Raw genomic sequence first — 20,255 nt, 5'->3', positions numbered from 1 at the left:
GCTGTAGCAGCATCACAAGTATCTTAGCACAAAATGGCCCCTTCTACATTTGAGAAGGTCTTTGCTCAATATATGTTCACTATAGTAAAGGCGCACCTGAAATAGAGCAGTTGAGGCTACAGCTTTCTTTACAGTCCACACCCAAAAGTTTTATCTGTCAGAATCCAGAATCTCTTTTGTAATGAGTATTACACTCAAAATCTTGAGGACTGTAAACCATAAACTGCAACTTAAATAAATGAAAGTTTCCTACAGTTCTATAGCTATTCTTATGCAAAACCTTTAGTTCTTTTTTCTTTCCATCCTTTGAAAGATCTTTACTGCAGGTAAATATTACAGAGCAGTGAAAAATATCACAATTGCCTCTCACTAAGAATTTTAGAATTAATTCATTAGCAGACAAATAAATCATAAAATCATTCTTTTCTCTGAGTCAGACTTAAAAGATGAAGTTCTTACGTCAAGGTAATTTTCATCACATTTCAAAACCTCTAAAAAATCCCAGCAGATTTTACAAAGTTATTAAAACCCCCTCAGAAATGAAGACCTGATCCAGTGACAGGACCTGGGTTTAGATCCTTGTTCTGCTGCCGCTGCTGAAGGCAGAGGGAGATGACAGGAATTGGGCCCTGCCGTGCAAACATTGCCCACACAAACTCTGCAGCTCACACAAAAGAAAACACTTTTTTATTGTTTTTTTGTTTCCCTGCTCCATTTCTTTGGTTTGCAAAATCTTGTAAGATACAAAATCACATAGGACAAATACTCAGGTTCAACTATATAACAGACCAGTGGTATTTCTTCTGTATCTCCATATGGTATCAAATTTAGGATTCAAAAGAATCATTGGATCATCCTAACTGCTCAGCGGGTTAGAACCTTTATAAACACAAAATCTAAAACATAAAGAACGGATTTTTTCCTTATTGGAATAAAAAAGTATGAAAAAGTATGAAAAAAAGGAAAGGAAAAAAGCCAATAGCAAGCTTCCTCTTTACTGTGTTGCAATAAGCAAAGCAAACAGTTTTCAGAAGGAAAATCAACCATTTGTTTGGATTAAACAAATCAGGACCTAGGATCACATACTTTAGCATCATACATACATTCTGAAATGTCACAGCTCTATTCCCAACTAGCATTCAAGTATTTAGTATCAATACTGGTGATTTCATAAATTGAACCAGGATATGAAAGCCATTAATTCTCTTCAATCAATGCTTAGTATGCTAGATCCATTTTAAATGGCAAGCTCGTAGCAAAGGTCACCCACCACTGCCGCAACACCTGTCTATGTTGATAAGAAGATAGACTGAAATCTGGCCACTGTCACAAAGTTTCCAACGCAGGCAGTGGAAGCAGCTTTTCGTGGTTCAAACTGCTTTAAGGCCCTAATCCCGGCGTCCTTGACAGCATTGAAAGGCTTTCTGCTCATTTTAATGGGCTTTGGATCAGCTCCTAAGTCCCAGCTCCAAGTCCCAAGGATCTCATCCATCTAGTGCCTGAAAACCAGCGAAGGTTTTGCCTGGCTCCAACACAGAAATAAGTAGGGCTATTTACTGAGCTGTGCAGGAAAGTTACGCTTCGAGAACGCGCCTCTGTTTCCTTGGGCTCCTGCTCCCTGAGCGGCGCGGCGGGAACTTCCCCGGGGGTGCCGCGGGGCAGGGAGTTTGGCAGCCCCCCGGGAAACCCACGGCGCCCCGCGTCCCCGCACGCCGCTCCTGCGCGGGACGGCTCCTGCGGGGCGGCGCGGGGCCCGGGCAGCGGGGCGAGGGCTGTGCCCCACCGGCAGTGCCCCACACTCACCTTGCCGACGTCACTAGGGGGGGCTGCGGCTGAGGAAAGCCGCAGCTATGAGCGCTCGGGATCGGCCACAAAGCTTCCCCCACCCTCTCCAGCCGCCCCTCGAGGAGCCCCGGGCGCTGGCCCGGAGCACCCAGCCCACCGCCGCCTTCTTGCCAGCCCCGACTCCTCCGGGGTGAGACGGGGCGCAGTGCCGCCGTCCCAAGGCAGCTTGCGGGCACGGAGCTGTCGGGTGCCGGCGGGGCTGCGAGGTGAGGGCAGGGCCGAGCGCGGGGCAAGCCCCAAAAGCCGGATACATCCCCACGGAATGACCCCTTAGTGCCCCACAGCGAAAGGGAGATCGGCGGCGGCTCGACTGCTCCTGGCCCGGCACGGGGGAGTTACGAGCTTCAGAAACTACACCCGGGGACGGGCGGCCGACTGACGAGGTTAAAGGCGGCGGAAAAACCATGCGCTGAAACATGTAACAGTCCCATGGACAAGGGCGTGTGGCCCTGCTGTGTGGGCCGCGGGAGAGCCCCGAGGGCAGCTCCTCGCCATGCCCCGCCGCGCCTGGGTTGGGCCGTCGGGGCCGGGCGCTGCTGCGGGTGCGCTGCCGCTATGCCGCCAGACACCTGGGGTTGGGGGCTCTCCGGGGACCCAGGCAGCCAGAAAGCCCTTTGGCCTTTGTGACAGCCCCCACGGGTCACTCAACAGGTTAGAGGAACGTGAGCTAAACTCTTTGGAAGCACACGGCACTGTTGGGGAAGGTGAAGGAAGCAAACCGTTCCCCTACCTTAAAATTAGAATTGCGGGTGATTTTTTCTTTTAATCCCGGTGGTTTAGGGAAAATCTGTTGAAGAGGAATTAAAACATGACTGATTTTTTTCAATGAAGCCATATTTCTCCGCAATGCAAAAGGATCTTTACATAACAACTGAAACTCAGGAGAAAAGCTAATTGGATTAAGTCCTGTGAAAGGGAGGTTAAGGTGTCTGAATGAGACAACTGCAAAGCTCCACTTTTCTTGCCATCTGGTTAGCAAGACTAAAGTGTTTTCCGATTAATATGATCTTAATCAATCATGCTGCCTCCTACTACAACCTCACTGAAATTAGGAAACGAAGTTCCTTCTCTCGGCTACGCCCGAGAACGGATAATTCTTAAAGGAGGGACAGAAAATGCGGGGCTTTTTTTGTTAGGTTTGGTTTTTTCTTTCCCTAAAGGTCCGTTCCTCTCGACAACGAGATGTTGCCGGCAGTCCCCTTAACCCCGCCTAGCAGTGCCGCCGGACGGCAAGAGAACTTTATCTAACACCCTCTCAGCTCCTGCGCACGCTCTGACCCGAACTCAACGATTCCTTCCTCGCCCAACACTCTCTCCCCGGAACATCTCGCCTGGGTTTTGTGCCGGGGACCCCGCAGCAAATGTGGCCCAAACCCGGCTGGTGTCGCCGGTGGCCGGTGAGGGGCCAAGCTTACCCTGTGCATCGAGCGCTCCGCGCTCGGACCGCTGCAGGAACAGCCGAGCCGGGTCGGGCAACACCTCTCCCCTTCTCTCTTTCCCCCCTTATTTTTAATCAGTATTTAAATTTTACAAAGCCCTCATCGGCCGCCTTGGGAGCTAGGGATGAGAAAGACCCTCGCAGGTTTGTGGCGGGACAGAGCGAAGCGGTTCCGAACCGGGACTGCCTCTCCCTGTTGCCCCTTGCCCCGTCTCCACCTGCACCAGATGTACCGGCACAGTGCCGGCAACACCGGAGGAGCCGGGAAGGAGCGGCGAGGCCCCGAAAGAGCGGCGTAACGCGGCCCGCCGAGGCCGTCGGGGAGGCGCGGAGGGGACCGGATCCCTCTGCGGGGTTGGGGCAGCTCAGCTCCGCGGCCACCTCGCCGCCGGGCACGGCGGTCACAGCCCGCACAGCGGCTGCCGGAGGGGACGGGATAGGTCAGGAGCGGGCGGCGGGAGGGCCATTACCGGGCTGAGCCCTACCTAAGCTGCGGGCTGTCCGCCTGGGGAACGCCTGGGCGGGCAGGCAGGGAGGGAGGGGAGACGGAGGGGGTGTTCTCCTGTGCTAATAAAATAAATGAAATTTTCAGAGGTGACTGTGGCGGCCGCCCGCCCTCCTCGGCAGGCGGAAGCCCGGGGGCTGCGCTCTGCTCAGAGCGCAGGGGCTGCGGTGGAAACGGCGGGAGCGCGGGCAGGGGGGCGGGAGGGAGCGGGAGAGCAGGGTCCGTCGTTTCGGGAGGCTGCCGGCTGACAGCGGGAAGACCTAGGCCTAGGGCCTGGCTCACGTCCCCCGCCGCCGGCCCCGGGACGGGACGGGACGGGCCGGGCCGGGCCGGGCGGCAGAGGCGGCCGTCGGGTGGCGGAGCGCGGGCCGCGGCCCTCGGGGAGGGCGGCCTCGCCTCTGCGGCCGTCCCTGTCCCCTCCCGCCGGGGCTTCTCCCCGCTGGCGGCGCCCGCTGGTGGTACTTCGGCCACCGTTCTCCCGCCCGCTTACGGGACCGGCCAGAGCATCTTTTGGAGGTGCGCGGAGAGAGACCCAGCCCTGCTCTTCCCCAAACTTCCTTCCCTCCGAATCGGCCCAGCCCCGACTTTGCCCGCGGGACAGGATGACCTCGGTGCTGGGCTTGCTGTAACCCACCAACCATCTTCCCTCGCAAACCCAGCTTTCTCGCCCAAACTGTTTTCTCGCCTCGTTGCTGCACTAACCTAACTGAGCGCCTAAAACTAGAAGCGGAGAGGCAATTAGTTTGCTGGCCAACAGCCTATAATGAAGGGCGAAAAAAAAAACCCCACCCCAAAAAAACCACCAAACCAAAAAACACCCTCTGCTCCATCGTATCTGCAAGTGGAGCCATAGGGCTCCTCCAGCCCGGGAGCGAGAGCTCCCCCTCCGCGTCCCCCGCACACGCCCGGGCTCATTTGCCTGCGAGGCCGGTGCGGCGGGCGGCTCCCCGCGCTGCTCCCGCCGCCACGGTCAAGTTGAAAAGTCCTCCCTAACGGGCTAAAGGAGCCCGCTGCCTGCGGGGGGTCTTACCTGTGGAGTCCATATCGGGTTCCTCCAGCAACCCGCAATGCATGCTCTTCCCATGGACGGACGGGAGCCCCAAGGTCCCGGGCTGTGCAGAGCCCCTGTCTCAGAGATACGCAGGGGAGAGGGAGCAGGGTGGCGGCGAGGGGGTGGGGAGAGAGGACAGAGGCAGATAGTTGGGGAGGGGGGGTGTAGAGCGGGAGAGAGGGACACTCCGTAATCCAGCGGGGCAAAGCCAGACCCGTCAAAATGTTTGCGGATGTTTCATGGGAAAAAGCATCATTTTATAGAAGCCCTGATGGGAGAAATGTCATTGATAGGCCAGCCAGCCTGATGAATGGCTGCTACTCAGATGGGGATGTGGCAAGGCTCAATGTGAAGCCCATTGTGATGCTGTTTTGAATAAGAAAAGCTTTCCTCCAAAAAGGGGGGGCCTTAGATCTACGCAATCCCAACACTTCGACTTCCCTCTTCTATTAGAGCATTAGAAACGTTTTTCTTATTTAAAGTTCCAGCGGTCTTTCCACTCCTCCTTTCCTTCCCCCAACCCCCACCCAAGGTCCTTGGCTCATTACAGACCGAGATCAAAATTGGCTCAGATCTTCAAACGGGCAGTAGGTTTGGGGTTGTGCTCTTTGGGGCTGCCGGGTGTGCGTGCAGCGCGGCCGAGCTCCCCTCCTCCTCCTCCTCCTCCTCTTACTCCTCCTCCCGGTGGGCTCTGGGTTAGGATCCTTCGCGGGCACATGGCATTGGAAGCTGCACAGCTTCCCAAATATCTTCTAAGCTTAGTTTACTGGAGAAAAGAAAAAAAAAAAGAAAAGAAAAGAAAAAAAAAAGGCGATGTGTGTGGGAAAGAGGGGGTGTGAGGATAGAGAGAAGTTGCCAGTATCTCTGCAAGCGATGCTGGCACTGCAGACCTGCAGCAGGGACTCTCGTGCGTTTTCCCGGGCCTCAGGGAGAGAGAGCAAGGCGGGGTGGGGGCCGCTCGCCACCGGCTTGTCTGGCAGCGAAGAGCGGAGAGCTTTCCATGGGACCGGGAGGAAAGCAGGGGGTGGGAGATCCCCGAACTGAAGAACTAAACGGGTGCATTTTCGAACTGATGTTGCCTCCCAGCTTTAGTCCGAGGATGCGAGGATCCCTTTTCGGGTTAGTGGACTGCGGGGGGAGAGTGGGGCAGGACAGAGGCTGGAAAAAGTTGCTTATTCTGCGTGCGGTTGTATGTGCTGGAAGTGGAAGTAAAAGTGCAAAGCTAGGGCTCTGATAAAAGTGGCTGGTTTAGGGAAGGAAAAGCTGTGATTAGAATATGAATAGAGCTCCAGGAGAGGAAGAGAAAGGGGGATTATAGCTGAATTACTTTGACCATGGACAGAGCCAACGTTTTCCACTCTTCTCCCCCTCTCCCCTCCCTATACCCAGACTACCCCCCCTCCTTCCCTCTCCCCGTCGGGAAAAAAACCCCAACAAAACCAACAACTCCACACAGCAAAACAAGCGGCGAAGTTGCTAAAGAGGAAGCTCCGCGGTGCCTTCGCATCCCCAGGCGGGCCGGCGGCGGGGGAGCCGGCGGAGCACCTCCGCCCCTGCGGGCCGGGCCGGGCGGGCACCAGGGCGGCCGCTGCGCACCCCCACAGGCCGAATTTTGGCGTGGGGACCCCCCAATGTGCACTAAGTAAAAATAATATCGGAGAGAGATGTGGTAAAATCGAGTACGCAGCCGGCGGAGAAGCCCTCGCAGTGGCGACAGGGACGCCGACCGGCTCTGCCCGCCGCGGGGATGTGTCCTGCGAGGCGGGAGCAAGGCCTCCGTGGCTGATGCTTCTCCTCCCTCTGCCCTCTACACCACCAAAAACCAACTCCAACCCAACGCAAGGGCTCTGCTCCTTCCCGACGGCCATGGAAATCCCGACGGGGAACTTCCATCTCTCCGTTCCCCGCAGCACCCGGTGCCGCCGGGCTGGCTCTGCTCCAGGCGGCACCGCACCGGGGCCCCGACAGGGCGGGCATGGCCGGCTCTGTGACGCTGCCTCCCCACGACGGCGCGGCCTGCGGCTCCTGCGGCCGCCTCGGCCTTGCCCAGAAGGACCCATCGCCCCCGGTCCGCCCTCCTCGGGGCTGCCCGGTCACCGGCTGCCGCCCCCGAGGGGCTCTGGCCCGGCCGCCTCGCCCACATCACCCGTATCGGCGAGCCTCCCGCTCCCACAGCGAGTGGACACGCTTAGCCCCGCCGCTAAACGCCCCTGCGGACTATGCGGGTGGATTTTGATTGTCACCGCCAAAACGGTGACATTTCTCCACCTTTTAATGGATTTCCCCCACTTTCTTTTCTCCCAGGGCTTTACCGTGAATGATGCAAGCCCTAAGGGGAGCTCGTGGGAAGCCGTGGGTGAGGGCCCCTCGGGACCAGCCTGCTCCTTTCAGGAGAGCCCCGGGCTCCGTGCGGGGGCAGAAGACCCCCCAGAAACCTCAGGGACATTTTTGTCTCAGGGCGGAGCTCGTTCTTCAAGGGGTTTTGAAACCCTCGTTATCTTTAAAACCCAGGAGATGCCGCCGGCGCCGCCTGTTCGCGGGGAGTTACCTGGTGTCACCATGGCTTTTAGCGGATGGTCACAGCCCTCGGCAGCCCCGGGGCCAAGGCGCCCAGCCCTGGGCCGGCACAAGCCCGCGGGCACTCGCCATCCATCGCTCAGTAGCGCGGGGAGGTGCCCGCAGGCAGGAGCCCGGCTTCTGGAAATGGAACACCGGCTGTGGCAGCCGCAGGGGATCCATCACGGGCACCCTGCGCCTGTAGAAATTCCGCCTTCACCGGTGTAAAGCTTCAGAGATGCTTTCGTGTTTGCTGGTATTTCAGAGATGAGCAAAATGAAAATACAGGATTTGTGAAGATAGGGATATGCTCTTTCTGGGGGCGATGAGAAGGACGGGATTTAGCACAGCCTGGATGTCTGGAGGCTTGGGCTGTTCTTTGACAGGATGCAAAGGTGTGTGTTCTCTGTGGAGGATGATGGGTAGGATCAGCAGCAGCACTTTTGTTAGACCAGAGATACCTGCTGCAATGTGTTTACTCCCTGCCTCTCCAGGTTAGTTCCTGTCCCCACATTCATGTGGAATATGTCAATGCCGTTGCCTTCCGGCTTACCTAATCCCCCCTCCGGTGTCTCACGTTACCCCAGTGTACTTCATAGCTCCATTACTGTTTCTTATTTGGGTTTTGCTTACTTATTTAAATAGAATCTCACGCTTCTGGGTATCACATAGGACACTTAATAAAATACTTTATTCTTCTGAAAGCACAGAGCATCTCCTGTGCTGCAGGCTGGCAGTTTTCAGATGGAAGAACTACAAGTCACTAGCTACAGTTTTTGATTTAATACAATGGGCAGGTCTCAGCAAGGATGCAAAAAGTATACAATTGGGAATTTTCATTCCAAGTTCTTGCCTATGCAGATCATCCACAAGCCATAAAATATATGGATATTAACCTTACGCTGCATCAGATGATGCATTTTGAGTGGATTGGGATTCTGCTGCTATTGTGAAAAGAATATCACCTTTATTCAAGAAAGAATACAAACTTTTGTTGGTGCAGGAAGAGAGAGCAAGATCATCAAGAGAAGAGAAGACACATTCCAGGCTGCTGAACAACTGCATGCAAAGCTGACATACCAATTAAGGTGACCAACAGAGGAGTTTCTTTTGATGGTTCAGCAAAACAGAGGCAGAGTGGAAGTATAACAGTTTGTATCAACTTACCACCCAGGTATTTTGAGATCTTTCAGAAAAACACATTTCTTGGACTGTCTTTTACTCTACAGCTGTCTGTGCCAGTAGGCTGTGACCACAACTTTTTTGACATAAAAAGCTCCTTATGCTGGTACTACACTCTGAGCATCTGTACTGAACTCTAACAAATATTTTGGGGGAAAACCCCAAGAAAAGCATTTTCAGCAAAACTACTGGCACAGGAACAAAAAAAAAAATTAAACTGTTATATATTAATTTAGCTAATTCTACTAAATGCAACTTAAGGCTGAAGTTGTAATGAAATTTTCCCATAGATTGATTCCCAGGCAGCCTGCATTCGTTTTAGGAATGGATGGGAATTGCTCGTAAAAGGAGTTACATAAGATGGCTCTTTGCAATACCAGGGATCTGAGTTCAGTGACTCAGGGGATCCTTCTGGATCCGATGTATCTCTGTGAAGACTGTAAGGTTGCTGGCAACAGCCAAACACACAGAGACACTTCATTATTTTATCAGTGGCCTACAGTGAGTGGTTCCATATTTTCTTGCCTGAGCCAGCAGCCTTCTCCTCCCAGTATGAACCCATGCTTCTGTCAACCTTCCTTCCCAGCTCCGTTCCTGTTTCTGCTATCTTCATCTTCTGGGCAAATCCCACGGAAGAAACAGAGAAGGATCTTGTTTCTGTACTGTCTTCTCTTTCCCACTTCCTCATCTTTATTACCAGAACAGGAAATGTTAACTTTATTTTACATATATTAACACCCCTGAGGAAGCCATACGTATAGGTGAAGGACAGGATATGGAGTAAGCTGGCAGATGACTTCTGGAATCAACTCTATGTCTGTGCTTGGGGAACATGATGCTGACAGATGCAGGAACTGGAAGTGGAACATCAAAAGGCTGCCTAGGTAAACAAGTGCACCAATTCCTTCAAAAGCCTTTAATTGACGCAAGCACCACGACAAAGTGGCTAGGGCAGACACATATGCAGGTATCTGGGAGAAAATAGCAGAAGAGCAGAGGCATGCAAATGATGGATTGCACATGCACAGGGGAGGGGGCACCTTCCTTTTAGTTGGAAAGAAAAGTAACATGAATTGTAGCTGGTATGTTGTAACTGTAGACATTTCTGAAGCCAAGTTTTGTTGAAGATGAGCACGGTCAGCCTTAGATGATCTTCTCTTATTAATGTCTGTGAAAGGAATTTTGCTCAGCCCAGGCTCTTTTCTTGTTTATAAAAAGTAGTGCAGTGACAGTGTTGCCAGAAGAGACCAGTGGAAATACTGGTTCACACTGGTCACTGGTCAGTCTGCATGGAGAAAGGGAAATCACTCTCCTGTGTAGTATCAGCATGTGTAGTTGAGAAGAACCACTGCCCCCAGGACTGCTGACCAGAATGCTCAGCCTGGGAGACACTTGCTGACTTGAGTTTGAGAAAAGGGCAAGCAGTCATTGATTTCTGAGCTTACACCAGATTTAGCTGGCTTTTGTTGTGTGTGGCTGGTACTAGTTACCAGAGGATTTGTACTGTGTGTTGGAAGAAGAGCCAGCCCTAAAAGCTATTAGAGACAACAGACACAGAAAAGATCCATTCCAGACTGCATCTCAGCTGCCGAACAACTGGATGTGAAGCTGTCATATCCTTTTAGATGATCGACTGATAATGAGCTTCTTTTGATCTGCCTGGAGCACAGAGAATTACCTTCAGTGCCTGCCTCTGACTTGCAGGGGAGGCTTGAATGCAGAGTTCAACTTCCCAATTCACCAGGAGTTCAGGGGAAAACTGTTTCCATTATTAGAACATAATCTTAGCAAGAAATTAGAACTTCGCTGTTAAGCATGCCAATTTCTTTCTTAGTTCTTGAGCTATTTCTTAGTTTATAAAGTTTTATTGTCAAGTAGACAATAACAACAGTGCACCATCTGCAATGGTAAAGCATATGCATAGGTCAAGGAGCTCCCCAAAACTCAGGCTAGTGAAAGACAAAGGCTCTGCTGCAGTTAGCAGCAGGGAATTGCTTTTGATTTGGATCTAACATGCTGTTTTTATACTGACTGGGAGGAGGGGATAAGGACATCCACAACAAAGTTATTGGAAAAAATATGTGGTCACCAGAGCCATCTCAGAGTTACCTGCCTCAGGAAACACATAAATAAACAGGTAACTGCAGTTAGGAGAAACAGCTGTTTTTTTCCACAGCAGTGAGATGCAAAGAGCAATGGGCAGCTCATGAGCTTGGAAGAATTTTTTGGAAGGTGGAACAAAGGCCTAAGTCCATTTGCTGAGTAGACAACAAAAATTTTTGCTGTTCATTTTGAGACGGAAAGGATAAAGCCCATATAGACTGCTTTTTAAAAAAAGCCAACTGCAAAAATTCTCTTTATTAGCTCTGACCTAGGTTTGGAGAGTTTAACTGAGAGTTCTGGTGTTTTGGGGATGTATGTTCATACGCAAGGAAGGCAGAGGGGCTGTATTTGCCTCCCATGTTCATATGGTGAGTTCTTAAATGATCACAGAGAGGCAAAACTGATTCATGCAGTCTTCACTACCTGAAAGCACAGAGTCTGACTGGGGCCACATATCCAGGGCAGAGTAAGATTGACAAAAGTAGATGTTCTTACTCTTGCACCTTTCTACCCCTTCCCAAAGAAAGGAACTTTCCTCCACTGAAACTGGTGGGCCCATGCTGAGATGGAAATATTTCATGAGAAAGATGGACTGAAGTCAGAACTTGGTTTAAACACACTCAAGTTCCTAGCAGCATTTAGGTCCAAAACATGGGTCCATTTCTGGGCTTCTGAGCCTTAGACACAGAAACTGGAATCCAGATCCTCACCGTGCCTTGCACACGTTAAGCCTCCCAGCACTGGTCCAGATAATAGTAAAGAGTCACCATCTGGCTGGATTTTACAGTTTGATGAAGTGCTCAGTTTTAAGGCAAGCACGTGTCTGGCACCTGGGGACTGTGGAGCCCTGATCCCAGTTCTGGCACAGTTTTTCTGTGGCCCTGGGCAAGTCACGTCCTCTTCAGAGGAGGGGATTCATCAAGCGCCCCATGGCCCTGCTGAAATGGCAAAGGGCTGTAAAACAATCCTCAGCTCCAATGGGAGGAGAGGCTGGCTGGAGGCACTCTCAGCAGTGCTAAGCCAGCTCCCTGCCACGGCTCCAGAGGTGCTTGGGCTGAGACACGGCTGAGGAGGGCTCCTGTGGGAGGGCTGCAAGCCAGTGACCTTGTTTCAAGGTTTATGCTCCCACTCACTAGGGCCATCCTCATCCTCAAGAGCCTTGGGGCAAAGTACCGTAGTATTTTGAGCCCTTCTAGTTTTGTTTTGCAGCTGTGTGACACCAGTTACTGTCAGGCTTTACAGGTGGTCTGAGCAGGGCTTGCAAATTCATTGTCAGGTGCACAGCACTTTTCATTAGTTTGCCATTTGTTACCACAAACCAGTGAAATATTCTTCAGTCTTTATAGGTTTTTAATTATGATGTACTTCCATTTTGCTATAAACCATAGGTATTTTTCTATTTACCATTAGAAAACGTGAGAAGAGACACAGTAATTTCTCATCATCACGCATCTATATTTTTCATTGGTTTTCCTCCCTGTTTAAACAAGAAATAAGGAGTCCAAAGAACTAAAAAGCTCACTTTGCTGCACATTGAAGCTTCTTTGTAAGGAAAACTCTTAACGAGATAATGGGCATTACAAACAAAACCAATTGTGCATAGTGGGAGCCCTTCCTTTACTTTCATCTTAAAATTATTACATCTCAGTATGCCTTTATTTCATAATATATCCTCTTTGAATGGTTTGAAAATTGGCCAGTCTGCCTTCATTTTCCTTTACAGTTTGTTTTTCTTATTTCTATGTTTGGATACATTTACCTTAAGAAAAAAAAATTAAATACCTGTAAGAGTTACAGAAATGATTTGAAGTGAAGCTGTTTCTCTGAACTCTGAACTAGTGCCCTGTGTTGTTCTCAACTCCAGAACTGGCCAGAAGCCCTGTGCTTTGCTCTCTACCCCATAGCATTCTGCAGCTCAGCCCTGGCTTCATTCTGTTTCTCACAACCAAACAGCAGGGCTAGACATGTACAGTATTCAGTAGGATACATAGCATTTAACCCTTTATCTGCAAAGCAAGTGATAACTTATACTACGTGGAGCTATGTATCTTTTCCAACAGCAGCACACAGCTCTAGCTCATATCAGAAAATGGATTACATCTGGTATGGGACTGATGCTGAGACTGATGCTCAAGACCTGGGCACTACATACAAGGAACAAAGAAGTTGCAATGGAATGGAAACCCTATGGTACTTTTCTAGCCACATCTGTTAGAGCTAAAGCCTTCAGATTTTGTCAGGTGCTGTTCAGAATATGGTATCTAATTCAGTAGTTAGACAGTGATGGCAGGGTTGATCTGGGCAATACCAGCTCCAGCAGTGCAGCCATGAGCTGACATAGGACCTTCTTTCTGAAGGCATCCACAGTATAAAAAGGGGGGGAGGGGAGGTTGTCTGGGAAGATAATTCAAACGGCTGCAAGGATGAGGCTCACCAGAGGAAAGTAATGTGACAGCTCTGGGGTTCTGTATTTTACCTCATCAGTCCATGCATTATAATTTTTTCCTGACTATAGTAGGATTCCTTCCATGAATTGCCACTTTGACCAACCATATTTCAGGAATCCATAGCCATTTGTTCTGTTTCTGCTGCTGGTTTTGTAATGCTTATTCCATTGCCAAGAGATTACTTGTAGGTGTCAATTATGATGGAACATAGGCTGCCTCCTCGAGAGACATAAAAAGTAAACATCAGTTTCAACCCAGATCTGCACTCAAATAAGCCTCCAGTGTAGGCACAGGCTTAGGTCAGGCAGCAGTGGTGTATAAACAGAGCTGATGTAGGTAACGCCAGAGTAGCTGATAGTGGGTGACCCTCAGTTACTGCCCGACAAGTCTAGTTTCTATACTTTACTGGATCTATCATTCTTATGGCTGCTCCTTTCTTCAAAACTCCAGCTATTACAGGATATCCTTCACCCTCAAAAATCCATTCATCCCCATGCTTCCATCAGCTTGAGGTGAATGAGCTGCAAGGTTCCTCCTCAGGGCTGCACAGACCTTTTCTCTCAATGAGGTTACTCATGAGCACATTTTTTGTTCCTTCTCCCTCTCTGCTGTAACTGCTTCAATTTCCACACGTGCAACATACACATTACTAAGTCTTTCATGTCCTGCAGCTCTGACCACCCAACCTAGGGAGAGGACTAGGGAGCAAGGACCCTTATCCTCAGCGTGTTTCTGTGGTGCCCCCCAGCAGCCGTAGCCTTAGAGGCTCACTCCCTCTGCTGGTGCTCCCGAGCCGCAGCTGGGCATCTCAGGCACCAAAGCAGAGGTTGTTCATTCACTTGAGGCTTTTGGTTAACCACTTCCTCCAGTGTGGAGGATGTCAGTCTCTCATTCTCTTAAAACTCTTTCGTAAATAACCCTGAGCTGTTTGGATGCTGGAAGAGGTGCTTCAAGTGCTTTTCCAATCCAGCTTGCGCTGTGTTGACATTTGTGTTGTCACCAGTCCAATTGCAAGAAAAATGGGGGGAAAAAAAGAGAAGGAAAGAAGAATGTATTTCTTCAGGCTTGGTTTTTAAGCCCAAACACAAAAGTTTAGGTTTAGGCATTTAGTGGAAGGCTAAAAAGAAATCTGCTCAGGCTAATACTCATCTAAGCTCAGAGCTAAGGGAACAGAAGCAACATTATTGCATGAGCAGTGTCAGGATCAGCAGGATCGTAAGGATCAGCACACAAAGTTCAGCCATATGAGGAGCCAAAGAGCATCTCAGGACTTCTACATTATAGGCAGTGTTCAGTATCCTCACTGACCCAGAGTGCTGCTTTTCACTGAAGGAAGTCTGTGCACGTTGATGTCCTTTGCTTAAAAAGTTAACTGCATGCTTTTCTGAGTTAGGGCTCGTCAGTTTAGAGTACTAAATTATTCTTAGTTCATCCACTGCTTTAGTTCTAGGCCTTAGACTTCATGAAAACAAACCAGCTGTTCCCCTTCTAAATCCTTTCAGGTCATTCAAACCTGTTTCACTGTCAGAGAAGGATTTGTTGTTCTTCATAGGTTTGGTTTTGTTTTGTTCTTAAAATGTTTTGGCTGTGTTAATATTTTTAAAAAGTTCTAGAGTCCTATGACAGCACGCTAGGTAATGATCATTACCTAGTGTTTGCAGCCTGTCTTTTCAGGACTTTGAGCCAGCGTGTTATCAGATCTGCTACCATCAGTAGGAATGGAATGGATATCTGTGTGCTGTATCATGCACTTGCTACATATGCAGTTACCTCCTCCCCTGAACTTCACGGAAACTGCATACATTTAGTTGACAACATACTACCTGTACAAGCACACCACTGCTGGCACACAAATGCACCTGCATGTTGAAATCTCACTCAAAATGTCTGATCTCAAGCCCTTGAGAAAGTAGTTGCATTTCTCTAACATTGACACTATTTTAGAAAATTTTAACACTTTAATGAACATGCTTTAGGAACAGAAAATGGTTTAGACATTTTAACACCTTACCATCCTTACACAACTGTCAACATATTCAGCCAGTATTATTTAAAACATTTATTACAATGGTTTGGAAAACATTTTTAACCTCTATGAATAAGATGTGTATTTAGCTCTGCTTATAACCTAGCCCAGCAAAGACCTTTTCAAACACAAGCATGGGATTTTTTGAAGTGATCCAAGTGCTTTGCTGGACCATATTCCTCAATTCCCACATGTCCTGTTCATGACTAATCAAGGCTTCAGAACAGCTCCTAGTGCATTTCACTGACTCTTCCATGTCAGCTTAAACACAAGGAGGATATGTAAGAAAGATTTCCTATGGTCTTGCACCTCCATTCAGATTTTAGAGTTTATTCCTGTTCACCAAAAAAACTCCCAGTGAGATATGCTGGATTTTCATATCATTCCTTAAGGTACTTTTTTGGGGTCTTTTTCATCTTGTTCATTCATTGTACTTAGCAAGTTTTAGCCTAGGTATGATGTTCATGGACTGCAGCTCTTGGAATAAGAGTTTACAGGCATAAGGTATGCGCAGAGAAGACACGTGACATGAAGATTTGCAGTAGTGGCACCTAGGGAAACAAACAAAGAGAGTTGGTCAATAACTTCTGCTGAAAAAACTCAATTGACACTAGCCACTGTTGTTTTATCCATCTGCATTTAAACACTCGCCACAGTCCTAGAAACACCAAATGCTTGAGACACATTTTAGTGCTTAAGTCATAGCTTTAAAGTCCTTAAACAATCAATAGGAACTTAATGTTAAACCTTCACTTTTCTAGGAGGGCAATCACACAGTGCTCCGGAGCTAACAGGACTGACTTCTGCTTCTTCAGCACTCACATAAATGTCAACAAATTCAGCACTGCACAGTGACAGAAAGGAGGTGAACAAAGCCAAGTGCTTCTGAAAAAATGGTTAATGGTCCAATTTCCATGCTACATGTATGTCACAAAAAGAAGAGCCAGGAAGAAAGAAGGTTTTTAATATGCAATTGCACCCTATAATGTCTCAAATCATTACACTTTCCAGAAAAGAGGCCCTTCTCATCTTACATCTGTAAACTTTAGTCAGCATAGAAACTCAGTAAAATTGCTTTAACACATATTCTTTGTGCTCTTTGCTCTAATGATCTTAAAATTCAGAGAGAAAGGGATTTTTTGCCAAATAGATGTAACTGTGACTATATAAGGAATAAATAGGCTAGTCAGCCATCTTTACAGTATTTGGACTCAAATTCAGTGGTGGTAGAAAATATTTCTTATAAAAACCCATTTCCAACCTCCCTATTTCTTCATTCTCCTGTATATTAAATTTTCTGGTTTTGGACAGTTGAGAAAGCCACTCCTTTGGGAACACAGAGTGACTCAGCACTTCCTAATGGTCTAAGAAAGATCCTTTTTTTTTGTTCCTGTGTTTCAAATTTGTATTTCTGCCATAAAGTCATAATAGTCTGAAGATCCAATTAAGGAGGAATTAGCAAAAGTCCTGCAGGCTTCCATGGTACACAATAAGGCTCACAGTCAATGCAGGTTTATAACTACTCCCCTAGTCCCTATTTGTAGGGATAGGTACATTTTATGGTGGGAGGAAGTGACCTCAATGGGAGCCGTTCTCCAGCAATGGCAAAGCAAGCAATTGCTTTCTATAGGAGGGACAGAATTCCTTGCAGGCCCTGGAAGCCTTATGAGACACAACTTCTCTGCTATGAGCACACGTCTGGCATCTGATTACACCTCCTAGGGACTGTGGAGCAGAGACTACTCACTGCACCTAGGCTCAAAGCTACACCATTCTGGGCCTGCTTTGTAGTCGATAGGGACCACCCAGAAAGGGGCAATAAGCACAAAACTCTGTCAGAGATCACAGAAACAAGTACATTAAAGACCATTTAGTATTAGAATTGACACTAAACTGGTCAGAAAAAGGCAACTGTACCATTCAAGGCTGGATCTGGACCAGAAATAAAATTTTTCTTCATGTATAGTTTAAAATGCAAATACCTGAGAGATCAGAATAACTTATCATCAAAAAAGGACCAAACTTTGCTCATTGCATTCAGTGCAGTTCTGCTCCTAAGCACCTGTCCAACAGCTAAGTCGGAAAATCTGCATAAACCCATGTAAATCATAGTAAGTTTCAACCACATTTTTTACAGGGACAAATTCTATCACTGCCACAAGAGTTGCCCTCCCCTGTGAAAATACCAGTTCAGGCCCCAACACTGATCTGCTGCTACTATCTTGCAGAAAAACATACCAAGGGGCTAGTCCTTATCTGAGAGGAAGGGCTCATCTTCCATAAGACAAGTGCCCCTAATGCCAGCCACAATGTTTCTAAAAGGTTTCTTGCAGTAATGTCTTCTTAATGCCTGAGTCACTGAAAAGGCCCACTTGGAAGTTTCTCTTAATGACTTCGTCTCTACTGTGATGCTCATTATAGGGCCACTTACCTCAGATACTGGCAGACACAGTATAAAAATTCAGCAGAAGCTCTCTTATTGATTACTCTCACACATCAGATAGCTTTTCACAGAATCAGATTGCAAGAATGTCTGGCTCTGTCTGAGACAGTAGCTTCTTTCACAATTATTTAAGGAGTTAGTTAACTTTGCTACGAACTTCAAAAAATTAATTGTATTAGCAACACCTTAAAAATAAAATGTAGTATTACTTCTAAAGTTCAAATTCCCAATTTTCTTCAAGGTACTTTCTGTGGACTCTGAAAATCTTCAAGGACGGCTCTCAAAGTCAAGGTCTTATTGAAAAAATAATTGAGCTACATCTGCCTGTGAGATTTTTTAAGGGCAGTGCTTTACACAGTTAGAAGTGGTTGCTTCTTTGACTTATGGCATGTCCTTCCTTTCACATTACTTCCTACAATTGTTATTTGCATTTGCAGTAGTTTTGAGACCTGGGTCAGAAAAAAGCCTCCCCTCTTACGTACACTGAACACACCCTCAAGAAAAATAGGACTTTCAAAAAGTGTTATGGCACAAGAGCCAGCACGACCATGTCTAGCTGAAAATCACCGATTTCAGGATGCCCAGAGAAGGTCTCATCTCTCCTCTGGATTACACGTGTTTACCCACCTCTCTGAACATCTGCTTCCCCAGGAGCAGAGCTGCTGCTGCTGTGAGCAGACAAAGGCGGTGCTTGGTTTCTGGCCAGAAGCCACATGCTTCAGAAGAAAGGTCTGACCAAGGGCAGAAACAGTAGCTGTCACCTTTACACATCTACAAACTGAGAATACACCTTACTTTCCTACTTCATTACATCACAGAAAAATCACACTTGAGACACTGAAGTGAATGAAGTCCAATTTCCTGCCCCTCCCATTAAATTCATGCTGATATCCAAGACGTCTTAAGTTTCCAACTGTGTTTTTTTGAGGTTTAGAAATTAATCTTTTTCCTCCTCCTTTTAATTCTCTATCTTTTCCCAACATAAATATTAGAGTACCTTTTAACTTGAATGTGCACCATTTATTTTTTCTTCCCTTAGTCATGGTATTTCAGGTCACCTGTTTTTGCAAAGCTTGCAAGAACATTGTATCTCAAACTCCTGTTGGTCTCAGAAGTCTGTTTTTTGCTTGCCTAAAACAAAACCAGGTCAAAGCAAAACATCTTCCTCAGAGACCTCTAAGACTATAAAGAGAAGTTTGTTTATCTTCCAATAAGAGTGGGTATTTTCAGCATGCTACAGGACAACTTTAAATCTAACATCTCAAAATTGCTGGAGAGAAGAGACAGTTAAGTAAAATCCAGTTACACGTGGTGAATTACACACAGCTTTTTCATTTAGTTTTATGCTTCCCCTACATTAAAAACCAGTTTGTTTTCAGGAGACCAGCTCAGTACTGTGTTAGGTCTCAGAGTAAACCAGCAAGACCATTAGCTGGTCTAGAGAGAAGTTTCCTAGAGACAAGGCATTCAGGCAGAAGCCAACTGGATTTCCAAACAGGCTTTCCACAAGGCAGCTGCTCGTCTCTCAAGCTCCAACATGGGATCAGTGCACTTGCTTTGCAGTGCACTTTGCTTTGCATCCTCCTGATGCTTTGAGGAGGAACTCTCTGTTTCACAAGATTACAAAGCAAAAGGCATTTGGGAGGGGAACAGCCAAAGAAAACCAAATGCATGGGATTACGAACACTGTAGCTAGAGAACAAGAAAGCAGTAGGTATTGCTTTCTTCTCCTATTCTTCTGTGCCCACTCTCACTCTTCAGCCTTGTGAGGTTCAACATGGCACTGTAGCAAGAAGATGTGTGAGTAGCCTAGCCAGTATCCTCATTTCTGCTGGCAGAACCGTCAAGTACACTGACACTGCTGTTCTCATTTCAAAATACAGATGATATATGGGATTGGGTGCTTAGTAGTCTCTTGCAAGGGTGGGACAGAAGGTCAGCACTGGAATGGAAGGTCAGCAGAATGACTGAAGGGAACAGCTTGGCTGTGAAAGAGAACACCTGTGCCCCCACAACAGGAGAGAACCCTGGCCCATTGACCACACACTCAATTCAGTCCTAATTTCAATCAGACAACAGTAAAGAACAATCCCCTGTCACCATTTTCCCAAATGCCAAATTTGAACTTTTTGATTAAAGCGCATGAGATTGTTAATTGGTGCCTGTGAGCTCTTGAAAACCGAGAAGCACTGCAACCAAGGGCAAGGTTCTGTTACACACAGACACTTGACAACTTACCATCCAGAGTACCCTAGCAAGCCACACTGGCCACAAACATCCACTTCGAAGGCATCACTTGAAATCATCAGTCTCTCCAACAAAAGCATGCTGGCTCCATAACCTATCAAACAATCCCGTTCCATCTCTCCAAGACGTAAACCACCGTCACGGGATCGACCTTCAGTGGGTTGCCTTTGAAATAAATATTTGAGAAATGTAGTAAGTACTCCAAAACATACATTCTATGACTCTAGGCTGTCTTCAAACTGTAGGAACAACACAGGGTTGATGGACATTACAAACCAGAGCTGCTGATCTCACAAATGTGCTGCTCCTGTACCTGCAATATGACGCAGTTCTGTAAGTGGCAACTGCAGCACCAGGCCACAGCTCTTTACGTCTCAGAATGCAGATGAATAAGTGAAAACAAAAAGATGTC

General features: G+C 47.8%; 2 protein-coding genes across 6 annotated transcripts in view; both read right to left on the bottom strand.

The window, feature by feature from the left end:
• RFX4 (regulatory factor X4) overlaps positions 1 to 5,270 on the bottom strand; it is an 87,827-nt gene extending 82,557 nt beyond the window's left edge. For all 5 annotated transcript variants that reach the window (XM_030959716.1, XM_030959713.1, XM_030959714.1 and 2 more), the window contains exon 1: positions 4,819 to 5,270. Coding sequence is in view for 3 of the 5 variants with exons in the window: in XM_030959713.1 (XP_030815573.1) it covers positions 4,819 to 4,861 (43 nt within the window). In the remaining 2 variants the exon portion in view is untranslated. The remainder of the gene's footprint in view (positions 1 to 4,818) is intronic.
• A 9,795-nt stretch (positions 5,271 to 15,065) lies between these two features.
• The window catches only part of POLR3B (RNA polymerase III subunit B), a 72,402-nt gene continuing 67,212 nt past the window's right edge, over positions 15,066 to 20,255 (bottom strand). The window contains exons 27-28 of the mRNA XM_030959647.1: positions 19,835 to 20,008; positions 15,066 to 15,704 (exon numbers count right to left, since the gene is read on the bottom strand). Coding sequence (XP_030815507.1) covers positions 15,575 to 15,704; positions 19,835 to 20,008 — 304 coding nt within the window. The 3' untranslated portion in view covers positions 15,066 to 15,574. The remainder of the gene's footprint in view (positions 15,705 to 19,834; positions 20,009 to 20,255) is intronic.

The sequence above is a fragment of the Camarhynchus parvulus genome, chromosome 1A (genome assembly GCF_901933205.1).
Source record: "Camarhynchus parvulus chromosome 1A, STF_HiC, whole genome shotgun sequence".
NCBI classification, from domain to species: Eukaryota; Metazoa; Chordata; class Aves; order Passeriformes; family Thraupidae; genus Camarhynchus; species Camarhynchus parvulus.
This window is presented reverse-complemented; position numbering and strand designations above follow the sequence as displayed.